This window comes from Dermacentor variabilis, chromosome 2 (assembly GCF_050947875.1).
Source record: "Dermacentor variabilis isolate Ectoservices chromosome 2, ASM5094787v1, whole genome shotgun sequence".
Lineage (NCBI taxonomy): Eukaryota > Metazoa > Arthropoda > Arachnida > Ixodida > Ixodidae > Dermacentor > Dermacentor variabilis.
In genome coordinates, this window is record NC_134569.1 from 267,134,745 (window position 1) to 267,154,414 (window position 19,670).

General features: G+C 43.8%; 1 protein-coding gene across 1 annotated transcript in view; it reads left to right on the forward strand.

Annotated features, from left to right (window-relative positions):
• Positions 1-19,670, forward strand: part of Lamp1 (lysosome-associated membrane glycoprotein 1) — a 112,326-nt gene that overhangs the window by 88,717 nt on the left and 3,939 nt on the right. Inside the window, exon 4 of the mRNA XM_075682925.1 lies at positions 14,897-15,079. Coding sequence (XP_075539040.1) covers positions 14,897-15,079 — 183 coding nt within the window. The remainder of the gene's footprint in view (positions 1-14,896; positions 15,080-19,670) is intronic.

Consider the following 19,670-nt stretch of genomic DNA (forward strand, 5'->3'; position numbering starts at 1 on the left):
TTTACTTGGTGTCAGTATGTTGTATGCAGCGGGCTCACTTCTTTCATTGTTTTTCACAATGTCATGCACCAGGCATAATTTTCGAGTGGCTGGATAAGCACTTTTCAAGCTTTTCAAAACACTAAATACAGTTAAACTTTGAGATAGCAAAGTCGGTAAAATCGACAATTTGCTTCTTTATATTCAAATTTCGTATTCAAATTTGACCTTTTATGCAAATAAGTACAGTCACCGATTGATTTTTCTTGCAAGGGAAGGGGCTGCAGAATTTTCTGAATTATCAGGCAATCGAAAAAAGTCAACTTGAGGGGGGACATGGGTTGTAAAGATAACATCACTTATTTCTTAACCAAATTAGATGAAACTGCAGACTTGTTCAGTTTCTTGAGCTGATTTTAAATATGTAATTATATTTTAAATAGGTCAATTATTTCCTGATATAATCAGTAATCACATTCTATTGCTTGCTGAAACAATAAAAATATATATTTTAACATAACATTGTTATTAACACATGGATAGATACTAGAATGCATAAAGAATACAGTGTTGCAAGCAGATTTAAAGTTAAACTACTCAATTTACCGTACAATGAAGTTCATTGTTTATGCATAATGGAAAACAAGAAATTTTTAAACTAAAAAAATTTTGTGGAGCTGTGAATGAAAAATCTGCTCTCAGTGCTGCTTTATCTGCGCATTTAGCTTCATGCTGCAGAAAGAATTATAGCCCTAGCTGTCCTAGGTCCAAAGATATCAAAGCAGCAAAGAAAGTGGCCAAAATCTGTTCTGAGAAAACGAGAAAAGAAATGGTTGATACTTTATTTAGCTCTATACAGTTAAAAATATAATGGTATGTACACTCCTAATGGGCTAATATGCACCAGGCATGTAGTCAGATTGACTGTTTGCGCCAGTGTGCCTTTTCTTCAACGTGCGATCATCACTCGATCATCAGTTTCTCGGCAGCAAGAGTAGCAGCAGGTGCAAGTTTCTTCTTTACGTACGTCTACCACGTTTTCGTATGGAGGCCGTGATGCGCAATGTTCATCATCGCAAACATGTCGTTCAGTGCAGTTTGCCTATTGCCAGTAGCCTGCATTGCACGGGCGGCGAGCAGGTTCACGGTAAACGGGTTGATCTTTTGATCTCAGACTCGCGGCGAACTCCACTTTGACGGTATGTCACCGCAGTTCGTACACACGAGATGAAGCTTGACAAGACCGTATTCCCGCTCACCTCTCATGATTTGCGCATCTCCCTTGCAAAGCTTGCACTGTAAAGGCGATATCAATGCATTCACCGCCTCCAAGTGCACGATGGTGAAGGCCATTTCGTCAGAGGGGGGGTGAACCACGGCGTCAGCGCGTTTAGTGATATGATTTCGCTTCCACTCTGTCACCGTGACAGATGACATTTTCCGGAGTTTCTCTTCTGCTTCCTTCTCATCTTCAAACTGTTGTGGCAGCAAAGTTTGCATGTCAAGACGCACACGGCAGCTTTCTGCGATGCTGTCGGCAGCTGACGAGCTCGTAGGTCTAGCATCCGTTAAGCCTACTGTGGCGGCAGCGGCGACTGCTTTGGCGTCTGCACTGCCGATCGCAACGAAGTCGTCATCCTCGTTGTCCCGAGTCATTGTGGGATGCTTCTTGAAGTTCTCCGATAGCAATCGCCTCACTCGCTTCCGAAATTTGTTCTTGGTGCTGAACTTCTTGATTGGCAACACCAAGGCAAAATGGCGTGTGCTTGTGCGCGTCTCGACAGCGTGAAGTAGATGACGGTAAGGCCGCTAGGCCAATCGGGTGCCTAGACTTTGTCACGTGCGCCGAGCAGCCAATACAATCGCGTGTTGGTACGTCTTGATGATGGCTTTTTTCTAGAAAGCCAATGAGCAAGAACAGCCAGCGACGGCAGGAAATTGAAGGTGAAGGGCAGCTCTTTCAAACGAGACCAAGACGGCCATGATAACCTGTGTGCGACTGCAACCGTTCAACGCAGAAAAAGTGCCATTTTTGCTTAAATTTGCACTCAGATTCACCTCACATGCGTGCTACAAATTGAATTTGCAGCGAAGATATTGATAAGTGAAGCTAGAAACTTCGCAAATTAGTGCAAAAATGGTTCTAGATTCCGAAAATGTAAGCTTCAAAAAGTCGGCTTTTTTTCGCGATTTTCGGCCTTTTAAGACTCGTGTCTTCCCTTAATGGGAAAACAATTCATTTGGATGAATGCTGGAGTCTGCTACGAGTGATAAGAGGTGGGTGCTTGAGTTCTTGGAGCATTGCTTCGCAGACAGCTGAAATCAGACATGGCGGGAAGCCTGCCTGTTGCACCCGTTGCACTTGAGCGCTGAAGCTACTTGACACCAAGTGGGAACAAGACTTAATTAAAGCAGTTTGCAGAGAATTGATAGCAATTGCACACTTTACAATATTGGAATGGGCGCTCTCAAACGGTAGCAGGCCTTTCAAAGAACGCGGATTGTACATCCAACAGATGCCATCCTTTGAAAGCACTAGCCTGATATCCAAAAACTGGTGTTGACCACTGTTCATAACTTCCTTGGTAAACCTGAGATCCTGGCTGGCGTTTGAGAAGAGTCATGGTTCTCTCAACCATAGAATCTAAATCGTGCTCAGGGAGATCCTTCAAATTGACCAAGAAATCAACATATCTGTAAATGGACACTACATGAGGATCACGAAGATAATTACCGATCTCAGCTTAGTGTCCCAGTTTCTCTTAATATAGACATGGTCGGTTTCCTGTCCGTCATCTTGGGCAGCTGGGCTGCAACAAGGAAAACCGGGAATTCTCAGGGATTTTGAATAGTCTGGCAATACTCAGGGAAAACTCGGGGGAATTTGTGCTTCCGTTGGGGAAAATTATCTGGCATTTTGTTGAAAGGCAGCGAAAGTTGCGCTAATGCTGGCTCGAGTCACACAGAGGAATCGTAACAAATCGTCTGATGCCATGTCGTCGGCTGGAGGAGTTGCCAGTGTACAGTCAACGACAGACTTTCCGGATGCCCGATAATTCGGACGGCTTTGCGGCACCGCCACGCACCCCATAGAGTGAATGTATAGGAACGTCCGAAATTTCGGACGTAAGAACCCTTCGCCATCCAATTTTCCGAACTTCTTGCCGTCACCGAAGGTCTGAAACTGCATTAAACAAAGCCACCACTGCCGCCATTTTGATTACCTTGCTGCCTCGAGCTGGCGCGCTCGCACACAGATCCGCTGGCAGCCACAGCCACTAACACTGCAACGCTAGGTGTAGCAGCTTTGATGTTCGCTATTAAGCTCCTTGCCATTCTGTGCCGTATTTTTTCATTAAAAGAATTCGCCACTGTCAGCAATGGCACCGACTTCGCCTTTGTGTTCCTCGTGATTGGCTTCGAAGCTCGGAAAGCACGTTGCATTGCATGAGCCGATTCCCGAAAGTCATCTTTGCCTCAGTACAGAAATGTTACGTGAAGCATACGCAAAAGTCTTGTGATGAAGCATAAGCGCGGGCACGGCACGCAGTATTACCCTTTAATTATACACGCATGCACCTGCCATCTCCTGTCGCATTTTGAGCGCTGATATGCCTAATCAGTCTACTGGCAGGCCTTCAGAGTTTTTTTCGGATGTGCCTGTGGTGACTTGAGCTCTTGAGGGCAGTGAAAGACATGCATTAATTTTTTCGAACTGCCCGATTTTTTTGGACGTCAGGCAGTCCAAGAGGATGCTTCAAATGGTCCATGGGGCAAACGTGCGGCGCAAGGAGGGCGCGAACAGGAAGGACCTACATTGAGAAATGAACAGGAAAGGAAGCGCGTGCCACTGCTTCTTTGAAGGAGCTTGAGTTGAAAAAAAACAGTGTTGGCTGAAGCCAAGATGCAGGTGTCCCTCTATCCAAACTAAAATGAACTGTTTAAAGCAGTGAAACGCAATGCTGAGGCATTGTGCGCGTGCTGAGGATATGTCAGGGCACATTGTTGTCTTGGTAACAGTGCAAAGGGACACGGGCACCCGTGTTGTCGTGTTTCTTGCTTTTCTCAGTGTCCCTTTCCATTGTTACCAACAGTATCATGAATCCTAACCAACTCGCCCACCTTGCTATCTTCAGCATGTCAGGACAGATGAGGCTGAGTTACCAACTGTTGAGAATCTCACTTGTGACAGTTTGGCCTTTGCCAATGAGCTTGCTATTAGTTAGAAATAGCTCATGTTAGAAAATATTGTTTTCTGTATCCCTATCCATTTTATTTGTATCCCTATCCATTTTATTCGTATTTGAGAATGTTACTCGATTTGCAATGGGTTTTACCATTTATTTCCTAGATGTTCGCTGTGCATTTCACTAACCCCTCCCTTATGTTTTCTTTTTGAATAAAATAAACACTACTCCTTAACATTAAAATTAGATTAAGTAGTTTTTTATTTTTTAACATGCTTGCTAGAGTGAAAGCATTGGGCGACGTGGAAGCCCGTCTTAACATAAAACAAACTTCTGTGTCACTCAGGGAATATTGCAAAGGCACCCAGGGAAAACCTGGACAACTCAGGGAATTTAGAGATGTCACCTTAGTAGGCACCCTGAATTTTAGTAGGCCTTTCCACCCATGTGGTTATCAGCTTCATTCACTTTGAACTAGATAAGCACATATGCTAGTCTCTGTTCACTACACTTCACAACCGATAAAGGCAACAAGTATAATTTGCTCACGGCTGCAGCAGGAGAGGAAAAACAGGGAGCACCAATTAGGGTGCGTGTAAATTGGGGGTCTGTCGCTGTGTGGGCTGCAGGAGCTTCTGATTACCTCAAGACTGCTTCCCAATGCAACTGCCCAGGCTGCTGCATCTGAGACATAACACGGCGACCATGATCAAGTGAGACAGCAGTGAAATTAGGCTTAGCATTTGATCGCTGCATAAGGTTCAGACAGGCGCTTTGTCCAGTCTCCTTGTTTCTTGTGTGTGTTCGTGCCTAGTACCCAAGATGAATTTTGACCAACTCGCCCAACAAGACGTCCTTTTAAGTAAACTATCCACATGACAACACAAGACAGCATCCACAAGATCCACATAACGGTGAGCATTCACGTACACGGGCCGCTTAGGCACATTCAGCCATCCATCTTCAAGCAGTGTTTGCCTTCATCGCACGTGGCACTCTGGTAACAAGAGACAACCAGCAGTGCAAACAGATTAGACAGTGTCCCACCTGTGTGCAGCAACAGTCGCTGTTAAATTACGAGCTTCCATTGCAAAGCAATTGGGTGACTAAGGCATCTGCCACCGCAGCCAACAGTGACATGGACCAGCCGGCATTTTTTTGCATCCTTCCTAACCTGCACATTTCTTTTTGTTCTTTCGGGGCCACTTATGTATAGCTCATACTTGATGACCCACATTCTATACATATAGACATCGCTGGTTTTGCAGGCATCACCATTTTTCAGCCACTTCTGCAGGCCTTTTCACCCATGCGGTTATCAACTTCATACACTACGGACCATGTAATCATGTATGCTAGTCTCAGCTTGCACCAAATCACTGCAGACAAAGGCTGCAAGCAAAATTTGCACATGGCTTCAGCAGGGAAGAATGGAACAGGGAGCAGCAATCACGGTGCGTGTATACAGTCGCCGACCGTTTGTTCGGACCTCGCGGGGACTGCGCAAATGTCCGAATAAACAGGTGTTCGAAAAAGCAGATGATTAAGCAAAAAAAAATCCTTTATTTCCACGCACTTATTTGGGCTCGGCAGTAGGTTTCAAGAAATCGTGAATGCGCCGTTGCACGCTGTTCCGTTTACGCGTGCAATCAGATAAGCCTGAACCTCTGAGAGGGTCGTACGGTCACTATAGGCAGCTGAAAGCACATTCACTGCTTGTGTACGCTCTGCATGCGGCGGCAGCATAACACATGGTGCATCATCTTCAGAGTCAGTCATCGTTCGGCGGTGCAGCAGAAACCTGACGAATGATCTCGCTGTCATCGAGTTCTGCGCATGTCAGTACAGCATGTGAGCACCTGTGAAACTGTCAAATGAGATGGTGTCCGGAACCACTGCACAGGTCTCGACAGAACACTTTCGGCATCAGTAGGGTGCACATCGGAAGGCGAGAAATCCTAGGCCTCTCGGCACCCGCTTGCCGGCATTCCCCAGCGCAGTCTGCGTGGGCACTGTCGGTGCCATTAGACACTTGACACGATGTTTCCGTATGCCACATTGCATCACCGCAACCTCCACACAGCACACAAAGCAAGCATCGCCACGGCGTCACGCAGATACCAGTCGCACAAACGAAAAAATGTGGCCTACTCGCAGTGTCGTGCACGAACAAATCAGCTGCTGGGTTGTCTTGACATGGCTTAATAAGCTGAGACCAGAACTGCTGTAGCCACGAACCAGGCAGAAACGATGATGAGTGGGGATTTGCAGTAGCGCCACTTCGTGCAAGGAGGCTTCGTTCAAAACAAAATGGCATTCAGCAAGTCGAACCATGCACCAGTCAGTGCATGGTGCTTTCGATCAAGTTGGCTCAAGGAGTGTCCGAAAAATCGGACGAGAGGTTGCAAGGTGTCCGAACTTTCGGCAGTTGTTATACATTATGGTCTATGGGGAGAATGGCGGTGCAGCGAAGCAGACCGAATAATAGAGCACGTCTGAATTTTTGGAGTCCGAAAAATCAGTCAGCGACTGTATTAAGAGTTTCTCTGTGCAGAGAGCAGGAGCAGGTGCTAACCTTGAGACTGCAGCTGTCACAGTGCAGTCTCAACTTCACAGTGCAACTGACCAGGCTCCCACATCCATAAATCGTAACACGGCGGCCACGACCAAGTGCAACAGCAATGAAACCAGGTTCTGCCAGTTATCACTTTTTATTTCAAATACTGTTAACCGTCTTGGCCGTAACAGGGTGAGTACAGAAAGTTTGCACAGAGCATAAAAAATGTAAACACCTTACGAACATGCATAAAACATGAAGCAAAGAATGTTGAATATACAATGCAAAATAAATAACCAAATAGAAATACAATATTTTGGCTAAGAAATACATGTTTGTAACATTGTGAGTGATATCAGAAGCAGCATAAAAGAAAGACTAGTATGTATTCTAGAACAGTGCGACAATGTTTGCACGACACCACTAAGATTCAATTTCATAAAAGGTTTTTAACATGTTCCTCAAAGATTTTAATGCTACTCAACTGCAAAACAGACGCCGGCAAACTGTTCGATTCCTTAATCGTTCGCGGAAAAAACAAATAAGCGTAGTACATGTCCAGATATGCTTTTGGAATCAAACATGCAATGATGGCTTGACCTGACATTTCTAGCCTGCCTGGGAGCAAGATAGTGTGGTTTCAATATTGAAGTGGCCTTTTGATAACAAAAAAAAAAAAAAATTTAAGTATAGCCAACTTCCACCGTTGAGCCAGTAGAGGCAAATCAACGAACCGAAGCATTTCAGAAACATCGTCAATACAGTAATACCGAGAATGAACCTTGTGGATTTTCTCTATCTTCTCAATGCGGTATATTAATCCCGATTGAAACAGATCCCAAATGACACTGGCATACTCTAACGTCGGTCTAATGCAAGTTAAATGTGCAAATAGTTTGACGGGTGTGGTTGCTAGCTTTAATTTTCGGCGAAGGAACCATAACATTTTTCTCCAGCTCCGCAAATTGTCTACGTGTGATCTCCAACTTAAGTCTTTCGAAATTGTTAAACCTAGGTATTTTATCGTTTCAGCTTCAGGTAGAACTGTTGAATTCATCTCATAATTACACTCAATAACATGCTTTGTTTTGTTTGCAACTCTGGCATGGCTGATTTAGATTCGTAAATTTTCATTTGACTTTTAGCAGCCCAGACTTCTACAGCTTTAAGGGCTTGACTAAGTGACGCGTGATCATTTTGGTTATTGATTTCACTATATAATAGTCATCTGCAAATAACTGGATGATTATGTCATTACTTATGTGATGAGCAATATCATGTATGTAAACTAGAAAAAAAGTAGTCCTAAAACGAAAAAGAAGTGGTCCTGTGGAATGCCAGAAATTATTTTTAATTGGTTAGATTTGTTACCATGTATTTCAACGTATTGTCCGATCTGTAAGATATGAGTGGATCCACATAACATCATAATTTATATTCATTTCCATCAGTCTGTTAATTCGTTATGTATGACCAAATCGAAAGCCTTTGTGTAATCGAAAAATATAGCGTCAACCCAACCTGCTTTCTATTGTTCAAGGAAGCTGAAAAATCGTTAATCGTTTCTATCAACTGTGACAGTCGAAAGGTGCTGTTGAAATCTGTGCTGGTTAGGAAAGAAGCTCTCTTGTCTTCAAGGTAGGTGTAGATTGACTTTGAAACGGTGTTCAAGTAGTTCGCAGCATTGATATATAAGTGAAATTGGCCAATAGTTTCCAATACGTTGCCTTTCACCAGCCTTGTGAACCGGAACCACTTTTGTGACTAGCCAGTCACCTGGGGTACGATCGGAGATGGTTGTTCGGCATGTTCGTTCGGCTACCGGCGCGCACGATTGGCCTACTCCGCGCCGACGTCGCCAGCCGCGGGGCGCGGCCACATTTTTGGTGACGTCAAAATGACGACACGCTCCTGTCAATCATCCTCCCACCGAGTATCTCGTCTGCTAGGTGCCGAACCCGACGGGAGCTGGGAAGTTTGGAGCGATCATAAGGATTCGCATGGCGCGTCTGGTGGATTGGGTTGGATCCCACCGGCGGCTGCAGCATGGCACGTTTGGATCCAGTCCATAGTTTAATTTGAGAAAATGGCGCTTCCGTTTCTAGAGAAAGGAGGAGAGCAGGTGGCGGTGCGAAACGCGTTTAAAGAAATGGCATAAAGTGAATTCCGGCGTCGTTTTTGTTTCTCTAAACAAACAATTCGTTGGTTGTACAGAGAAATCGACCCCATCATCGATGCCAGCGAGCCACTAGAATGTTGTCGCTGCCTCTTGAAAAGTGCGCCACTCTTCCCGTCGTTTCTTTTTCTTTTTTCTTCTCGCTGTGTGCGACATCACCTAGGGACGACGCAAAGAAACTAATAGTTATAAATTGCAGTAGTCACACATGCTAATATTTAAAAATGTGTTTGGGCTTCAGCAGAAAAAATACATTTCTTTAGGTAGATTTAATTCGTTTGGAAGACGAGAAACATATCGTTTTGTAGTATACTGTCTGCAAGCAGACGACAAACGACGGAAGTAGACTTCCGGGGAGGTCACAGCTTCCTGATTGGCTGCTCTCTCCGCCCCACTGTCACAAATTTTGCATACTGCCACTTTGTGACGTTGCAGCAACCGAACAGAACGCGTATCGAACAAAATATCTCCGATCGCGCCCCTGGGACCTGTTTTTGTTAGCAAAGCATTAAAAATGAGCTCTAGATCGTGGGCTACCCATTCCGCATATCTGCGCAGAAAGGCATTTGGTATGCCGTCTGGACCTACAGATTTCTTATCGTTAATTTTAAGCAAAAGAGCTACAGTGCCTTCATGCGAAACTTGAATCTTGGGCATTGGTGATGTGTACGGGGATTTTAGTGAGAGGGAAGAAAAACAGTCTGCAGAAATGTCGGTAAAGACAGATTGAAAAAATCATTAAAACATATTGCCATACGCAATTTGTCGAACACAAGTTCGCGATTTGCGACAATGTCACTTGGACCTTCGTTATTATGCGACAAATGGAGCGAAAAACTGTGCTGATCGTGCTTCATAAAATTAGTTAATGTCACGTCATAGTAATTCGTTTCAGCAGCAGCCATATTTGTGTGCAGTGTAGAGCTTAGCACCGAAATTTTAGTGTGATCTTTTTTTACTTTCTCTTTGGGTTAATTTTCCGCTTTAAATGTATAATTTCGCGTGTTATCCATGGGTTCTGTTTATTTTCTTCCAAGTTGGCACAAATCTGTTGACGCAGTGAAAAACAGTATCTTTAAATGCAATCCACATCGAATTGAATCCATCAAAACACAGCGAAAAATGATCAACAATGCTTGTCATTGGCTCTATCAAAACACAAAACATGTGTAGTACTACCAGCCTTCGGGTATACGTCGGTACACTCTATCTCCACGTAAACTAGCTTATGATCAGACAGGCCAGGTCCAGCCAGTACGTCAGTCTTCAAATCGCCCATCCAGGAACAGCAAATCTAATATAGATCTTGATTTCCCAACTACGCGTGTGCACTCGAGAACTACCTGTTGTAAATCCTTACTGAAAGCTATTTCTAGAAGTAGTTCACAATGGGCATCTTCGCGAGGCTGAGCGATAAGTGTGGACCAATCAATCCCTGGCAAATTGAAATCCCCAGCAATAATTATGCGACAGCTGCGCTTTCTAAAGCTTTCCAAGTGAAGCTGCATATTTTCAAGATAGGAAATGGATGAATTACGCGGTCCATAAACATTCCCAAGGCTTATCTTTGTTTTATCTAGCTTAATTTCACACCAGATGTTTTCATGTGTTGGAATGCAAGTCATTTGCACACAGTCAATATCAGCCTTGAATACAATAGCAACTCCGCCCTAACGAGCATCGCGGTCTCTGCGTATAATTTTATATTTAGGTGGTACAAGCTCTTGGTCTTTGAACGACAGAAAGCTGAGCTAGTTGGTAAGGATTCATTATGCAAAAAGGTGAGGCGCATTATGCAAAATTGGAGACAATACATCCTGGCTAATTATGATCCTCATGTGCTTACAATAACGTAAATGTAGCTGCGGCCCGAAAGACAAGACGAAGAGTAAAAAGGTGAAGCATGCAGACAGGACACAAAAGAAGAGTGGACAACACGAACGCTGACTATCAACTATCAACAGTTGATAGTCTGTGTTCGTGTTTTCCACTTCTCTTGTGTCCTGTCTGCATGCTTCACCTTTTTACTCTTCGTCTTGTCTTTCGGGCCGCAGCTACATTTACGTTATTGTAAGCACATGAGGATCATAATTAGCCAGGATGTATTGTCTCCAATTTTGTTTGCTAAACTTGTAGCATTTAAATTGATCAAGCGGAAGGCACTTGAACCACATTCTTTGTTTCGTCAGTCACCCCTACCAACAGCACGGCATCTGTTAGGATGCGGAACCTTCACACGGCTGCGCTTTGATTGATCCCATGTCTACACGTCAGTCCACATGTAGTTTGTTGTAATTTAAGTGCACATGACACCTGTCCTCCCTTTCTTTTTTTGCTGAATCCCAGAGCATTTTACGCTTCGCCAGTGTTTCTTTTGAAAAATCATCAGAAATGGAGATGCCTCTGCCCTTCAGCTTAATGCACTGCTTGTAAATTTCAGCTTTTTCCCTGTAGTCATACAACCTGAGAATTACAGGTCGAGGCTGGGCACTCCTTTTTTTTTATCCGATGTATTCGTTCCACGGTACCCAATCTGACGCCAAGTTTTTATTCGAATACACCTACTAACACTTTCGCTTCAAGGTCAATTAAGGATTCCCTCTCGCCTTCTGCTATTCCAAATACCACTAGGTTATTCCGCCTACATCTGTCCTCGAAGCTGTCCATTCTCTCCGTTGCTGCCGAAGTGTACTTTATAACTGTTTGACTTTTCTAGGCAATTGAGCAACTATACTCGCTTGTTCTTTAAATATTTTAAGGCTGTTTTCAACCACCTTCAGTCGCTTGCTCATGCTCTCTAGATCTGATTGTATTGCCTTTTGGCCATCACACAATTCCTTCAACATCACCTTCGTGTCTGGCCCAGGATTCATTTCTTTCTTTCTTTTTTTCTTTATTGATACTGTCAGCCCTTTCTTTAGGGCCATTACAGGAGTGGAGAAAAATAATAAAACAAGCAACGTCAACACATCTGATTCAGGCAGGGCGTACAATACATCTGAATACAACGTACAAAAAGAAATTACATTACGTATACATTGTAATAGGCAAGCAGAAAAAAACCAGTCAATGTACCTTGAGGCATGTAAAATAAGAACAACATAATTTCTACGTCGCCAGACAGCCTCAGACACAAAGATGCAAAGCCAGAAAAAATCACTTCCAGGCACGGCAGCACAACAGCAAAACGATTATAATTCTTATAGCCATAACAATTAAAACTAACCTGTTCAAGGAACAGAAGGCGGTTAGACGACATTGCATACGCTGTGCCGCCGTGCCCACTGAAGCCGTAGGTTGACGGCCGATTTTTACTGTCAGACGTGATTCCCATCACCTGCCGTTGGTCTCTGCGTCCCAAGAGTAACGTTGATAGCATGGTCCAGCTGGATGCCGGTACGGTCCAAAGACGGTCCAATGGCCCACTGGTTCCAGGCATGCAGCTGGTATGATGTGGCGATCGGCATCACCTGTTCAAGGAACAGAAGGCGGTTAGGCGATGTTGCATACGCTGTGCCACCGTGCCCATGTAGCTTGCACAATAATTCACGCTATAAAGCAAGAAGAGCAACCCTGAACTTAACTATGAATTACATGTGGGAATGAGAAAGCTTGCATTCAAGAAGCCACTCTGCTCTGCAAGCACCGAAGGCCAAAAAACTTCTGAAAGAAGTCAAATGCTACATAGCAGACGGCACACAGGTTTAATACAAGACACGTGCCAATGCTGCAGTAGAAATTCTAGGAGAGGCAATGTACACTAGAAAATACTGCTACAGATGTTATGCTATTAAACAGTGACTGGTAATAAGTATGACCAAAGAATCAGTTGACCTTTTTGTTTGGATAAGGAAGAACGATCGCTAACAAAGAATGGGGAATGAAAAAGCTTGCATTCGTAGAAAAAAAAATTTATACTTTGCACATATAAAGTTTGACGAGGCCAGGAAGCTGATTATGGATGGGCAAACTGAGAGAACTCTTTTGGCCAGTGTTGTCCGTGCTTGTTCAGAGGTGGCAGGGGCATCTGAACACAAATTTATTTTGTTGCGGTACCTGGATGACTCGGCCAATGCTTGTGCTGATGCTGGTGGAATGATGGTGGAGGCTTTCTCATTGTTGACACAGTGCTCCATAGACTTCGTATCTCATCCAAATACTACGGCACCTCTAGCGGGAGATATTGCGCTCATGGGTCATCTTTTTAATTGATGTACTATGCTTGTTTTATGAGCAGCGCCGCGGGGTCTATTTTTTTTTCCCCTCTATGGCTATTTGTTGAACTTGAGTGTGTGGGGCCTGACGTTCCTGTGATGTCCACGTGGCTCCTGTTTTGACGCTCGTCGAGTTCATGGAGAGCGGAGACTGTCCATCGCCAGAGCAATGGCGAACAGTACTGGAGTCACGTGGTGGGCATGGCCAATCGCAGACTTTGGCACAAAACCTTCAATCAGTTCCTTTTTGTGCATTTGTTAATCTACTCGCGTACAGGGCAGAAACCTGGAGGCTTACGAAAAGGGTTCTACTTGAATTGAGGACGACGCAACGAGCTATGGAAAGGAGGAGGGGTGTAATGTTAAGGGATAAGAAAAGAGCTTATTGGGTGAGGGAACAAGCGCTAGTTAATGACATATTAGTTGAAATAAAAAAAAAAGGAAATGGGCATGGGCAGGACATGTAATGAGCAGGGAAGATAACCGATGGTCATTAAGGGTTACGGACTGGATTCCAAGGGAAGTGTAGCAGGGGGCGGCAGAAAATTAGGTGGGCCGATGAGATTAAGAAGTCTGCAGGGACGACATGGCCACAATTGGTACATGACCGGGGTAGTAGAAGTATGGGAGAGGCCTTTGCCCTGCAGTGAGCGTAACCAGGCTGATGATGATGACGTTTATGTATGGAGGAGGTAGGTGAAGCAGCATGTTTGAAGCCGAAGAAACGCGCTTTCCAACAAGACTAAAATCGTGGCATTCAGCTGCACTGTTCCGGAGATATTTTGGCTTGAAAAACTGTTCTTTTGCAGTTTTTGTGAAATTTCTTTTTCCACCTTGGCTGATAAAAATTTTTAGAGCACTTCTATATGGTTTTCAGTGCTGATATTTCAGAATCGGATAAAGAGCTACAGACTGAACATTGTTTTCAAAATCTATATTTTTCAACGTCGTCCGCAGCTTTGTTGAGTGCAGCAGTGGTGACTTTCTTTATATGCTACATGTTACGAGCCAGTGAGAACATGGCACTGGGGCGGACTACCGTGCCAAGCTATCTTGCATCAGTGATTACTCCAAGTAATCGTTCTTGGACATGAAAAATAAAGGCTGTATCATTTTACAGTAAGTTCTTGCTTTTCTTTTTTTCTTCATCATTTCGGCTAATTTCAAAACGCACTTAATTCGAAGAATGTTCGTGGTTCGGCGGCCTTCAAATTGTCAAGGTTTTACTTTATTTAATGATTGCAGTTCTATTTTTCGAACTGTACGATTATTCATACATTTTCACAGCATTGTCCCTGTCATAAACATCTGATGGCAATTGTTAGGTCACAGCCTGCGATTTTGCATAGCGGTCTGAGTGCAGCACAAGGATTCGGTGAGGATCTATAAGTCCACCTTGTGCAAGGCCCACACGCAGTAAAACATGAAAACTGTGAGCCTCGTATATGTGAATATGGTCTATAACAATTTTCAGTCATTTTCAGGGTGCCTGTAGAAATGCCCGGGTGTTTATACTAAGCACTGGCTGCCAAATTATGAGAATGCAGTGGTATCCCTGCAGTGGTATCCCTCATTTTGAGTGCCTATGCTTGCCCTAGTGTCCAATATATGGCATGAACAGGTTGTGTTGTGATGCACCAACAAGAAGCTTCTGGCGTGTAGGCATGTGTCACTGTCACCATCATGTGTTATTGTTTGTCATGGGCTTTGGTGATGCACCATGTCTTCTCCCCCTAAAGTGCAGAATGATACCCTCTAGCTGGATATTGTTGCGTCCATGCAGCGGAGCACGTCACCGTGAAGAACAACACGCTGGTGCTGTACAGTGTTCCCGAGGATCGTTCCTACCACTGCAATGTGAAACAGCCTGTCTATATGGGTGCAAATGTCACCCTGGATGTGCTCAGCGTTCAGCTGCAGGCTTTCATGAACACTACTGCGGAGACAACAGGACAGTTTGGCAACGGTGAGCATCTTTTCTGGCACATGCATCCTCCAGAATGGTTGTACATCTTATGCTCTGCCACCTGTGTCCTAGCTCACCTGGGGGGTGGGGGGTGAGTTTTCAGCCAAATGGGGTTAACCACATAGTGTATTTCATTCATACTGGATTGAATGAGTTTTTTTTTTTATTCTCGTGACACAACATGGAAAAGGACTAGAACAAAAATGTCGCAAAATGTGGCTTGAAAGTGTTCAAGGTCCGCCATCAGGCACGGCAAACCAGTGTATCGGCACTAAAGAAATAGATAAATCCAAGCAAGAAAATCTTATCTGTACCCATCATACAGATGAGGTCACAATCTACATCTTGTTTGTATACAAAACAAATTGCAGTTGAACCTACTGTGTTATAATCGGGTTGCAGGAAAAAACTGACAGCTATCAGAACATCGTAATTAAAACTACAATTGTACATAGTACTTCTAGTTAGGGATGTACGAGTACTCAATAGATTTTGGATCGAATATTGAATCAGGAAAGCCGAATGTCAAATAAAATATCAGAAAATTTAACAAACTTTTATGCTTCTGAATGTTGTGCAAAGAACACCACATTGCACATGCTTCTAAGGCTAATCATGATTACGTTACTTAACGAAAATTTTGCAAGCTATCTAGCTTAGGTACCTATGAATCGAGATGCATAGTATGCTCTACTCTTATTAAAGGGAACACAAATTGGTATGCCAGCGCTGATAACTACTCGGTTCTGGAAAATATTTATCGATAGAATGTCTGTTAAACAGAACAAAGTGCTTTATTCCATCTGAAAATGAAGAAATGGGAAGCGGTCCTAAATACCAATGAAGTTTTCAGTTTAAGTGTCCCTGAAACAGTTGCGATGAACAGGTACAAATGGCACAAGTGGCACAAATGTTTTAGTGTAGCTGTACCCCATGTGTCTACAAAATTTAAGTGAATTGTATCATATTAAGAGCACTACGGAAGATTGTTACTCATTCATAGGCATGCTTCTTCTCCTTCAATGATGCAGAGCCATCAATGGCTCTGCATCAGATGAGATGTCGTCTTGTAGCCAGTGTGCAAAGCCTCAACCTCCCTGCTAGCTGCCTGGCTGTCGATCCCCTGCGAGAGCTATCCAAGCAATGTGCATTGCGAGCATTCTGTCTGTGCGTAGTGAGTGCTGGTAGGTGTCCGGTATTCCTGTAACTGCAGATGGGCTGGGTGTTTCAACAGATGGGCGGAGCTGTAAACTAAAGACCCTTTATACCGCTGTGATGAAGGGGCTTTAGCATAAATGTGAGTAGCCTGAGCGGTGTACACAGTGCAGCCACCTGTTGGCACAGAGCTTATACTGCTTTTGCAAAGTGTAAAACATATTGAACATATGACATGTTCATGATTAAGCTGCTGCCAGAAATTTACACCAACAGCAAAGTAAAATACACTTAGTTACTGCTTTATTAGCTCTGTTTGTCTAGTTAAACTCTGTGCCACCAGGTGGCTGCACCCTGCAGGCCATTCACATTCGTGCTTCCGCTCATCTTGCAAAACGCCCAGTCGGCCTGCATTGACTGGAATGCCCAACGCACAAAACGCTATTGTGGTACAGTCGAACCTGGATACATCAAACCCACACATAATTATTGTGTATACCGAACAGCTGTAAAATCTCCTTGAAGATGCTCAATAAAATTTTTATTTTATACATCAAATTACTTATATATTGAACTTTCTTGTGATCCCCTTCAGATTCGATATATCTAAACCACGATTAACGAACTTTAATATAAGGAAATTCTCGATACAATAAAGTATATAATTTTTCATAACCTCTAGCTCATAGAGCACCATGTGTTTAATGAAGTGGTTGTATGCGATTTCAATATAACAATTTCACTGCTGCTGCGAAGGAATGATGAGAAATAAATCGAAACTTCCATTGATGGAGATGGTCAAATGATTGAATTACAAGCAGCTGTTTGCAAATGCACCTCTTAAATCGTGTGACAAGAGTGACTGCTTAAGTAAAGCATCATGGCCTATATGAAGTACAAGTGCAATAAGATCCTATCGCGCCCTGCGCGATATGCATTTTATGTGCGAGGGAAGGTGTATGAAAGTGTGACAAGAAGGCAGCTTCACGAGTGCCGCCTTTCCATGCGAGCCAGGGCAAAGAGGGGGGCGTGCCTCATAATCAGAAAGTGGTTTTGGCACGTAAAACCCCATAATTAATTTTTTAAGGGCAAAGAGGGGAGCGAGCTCGCAGAAGTGCGCTCAAGCATCTGCTAGGGGACAGAATGGGGGTGCAAGCAGGTGCACATCTCAGCCGTGGCTGTAAGAGTGGCTGAGCACATATGCAGCCGGGCACCCTGCTTTATTAGAGGTAATTTGCTGCGTATGCAAAGAGTGGGGGTGCCGAGAAAGCGTGGCAGCTTGTAAGCTATCTTCCCGCGGGTCTAGCATTGGAGGTTGCGGAACTATATGTATATATATGTATATATATATGTATATATATGTAAATGTATATGTATGTATATGTATGTATATGTAAATGTATATGTATGTATATGTATGTATATGTAAATGTATATGTATGTATATGTATATATATGTAAATGTATATGTATGTATATGTATGTATGTATGTATATGTATGTATGTATGTATAATTTGTTGCACTTGAAAAAGCTTTGTGTGACCTTGAAGAATTGAGCACTAAAGTGGTGGCGCTATATCAGTATATAAAAAATTTAATTGGATTCACGAGAGTGGCTTGTTGGGCTAGTTGTTACATGGTTATACTAGGAGAATGCCAGCAAACTTAAGTTTTGAAACTTGAAACTCTCGATTTTTTCTACTGAAGTTTGCTGGCATTCTCCTAGTATATTCATAGATGGTTCAATTTCACAGCCTGAGTCCTCTCGGGGGTGTAATTTTTCTTCTTGTCATTGTCGCCTACTTGGCTATCACTAATACCGCTTCGCCTTTCTGGCAAAACTGCAGCCTCTTTTTCATTATTTTTTTTTCTTTTTCTGAGAGTCCAAGTATAAGCCCTCCTGCACATGACTGCTATTGATTCTGATTTTGAGTGAATCCGGCTTGGCCTCATTTCAGTTACTGAGTGAATTATAGTATGCCCCAACTATCATGCACCAGGACTTTAAAAAAAAGAGCAGTTGTGTCACTCGAATAAAACTTAGTTTCCAGTACAGTGGAAACTCCAGCAATTCTTTTGTTATTGAGACTTATTTCGGTAATTGCAATTATCTGACTCGAAGTACTGTTCTCATTTTCAAAGCGTCAATGAGGCATATGTAGGCACCCCAAAATAACATCTAACTGCAGTGTTTTAAGTGACGTACTAAACTGTGTTTAAGCGACGTACTGACCCCCCTAATTTGACAAGAGCCCAAGGGGCCAGGCGACATACGCCTGCTGGAAGCTGTTGAGCACCTTCCAGAGAGTGCAAGGCAAGTGGCAGCATTCACCTGGCGTGATCCCTTACTGTTGCAAGTGGGGCAATGGATCCTTGAGGACTGGCCATGAGAATAAGTAGCCCTGAAGTAGTTCGCGTATGGGGTAAGACAAAACGGTTGTCCGTGCATCGTGACTGCTTCCTCTGGGGAAGCCGCGTAGTAATTCCTGAGGCATTGCAGAAGCAAGTTCTAAGTCTTATGCACGCTAACCATCTGGGAGTGACTGCCTTCAAGGCAATTGCTAGATCGTATGTGTGGTGGCCTAAGATGGGCGAAAAGATTGTCAAGTTTGTCAGGCACTGCACTCCATGCCAGGAAAACGGGCAGTGAACCCAAGGCACTAACACATTTCTGGACTAAGCCTGAATGGCCATGGACTGGAATCCACATGGATTTTGCAGACCGAGCCGGGGTGTTTTTCTTTTCTGGTGCTGGTAAATGCCCTGTTGAACTGGGTGGAAATCAAGTGATGCCATCTCTACAATCATCTACGGTAAATGAAAAGTTGCGAAAAATGTTTGCCTTGGTCATGCCTGATAATGGCACCCCTTTTGCGAGCAGGGAAATCCAAGCATTACTGAAACTAAATGGTATACGCTATATGTATACAGCACCGTATCACCCGTCAAGCAATGGAAGGGTGGAGTGTATGGTTTGGGAACTGAAGTGTGTATTACGGAAACGGAGGCAGGGCGCCATATTATGCAAGGTTTCATATTGTTCAAACAGCACTCTATGCCACACTCCGACACCAGGAAATTGCCAGCCGAAGTCATGCTGGGCCGAAATTTCAGGCTCTCCATATTGATCCTTCACCTGGGTGAGAGTGATGCAAGATGCTTTCTTTAGCCGCTTCATTAAGGTTTTCAGTCTGGTGACTCCATGTATGCACGAAACTCAACCACCAAGTGTGCTGATACCCGCCACCGCCGTAGCTATTTAAGCAGTGGTACAGTGAAACCTCGTTAAACCGTAGTTGGCCGGAGCTCGGGAAAGGTACGTACTAAATGGTAGTACTGTTTAACCGAATAGCATGAGATCGCCCACTTACCTGTCGAAAACGGAACTCAGAGAAAGTGCGATGAAAGGGGAAAAAACATGCAGTATTTATTCA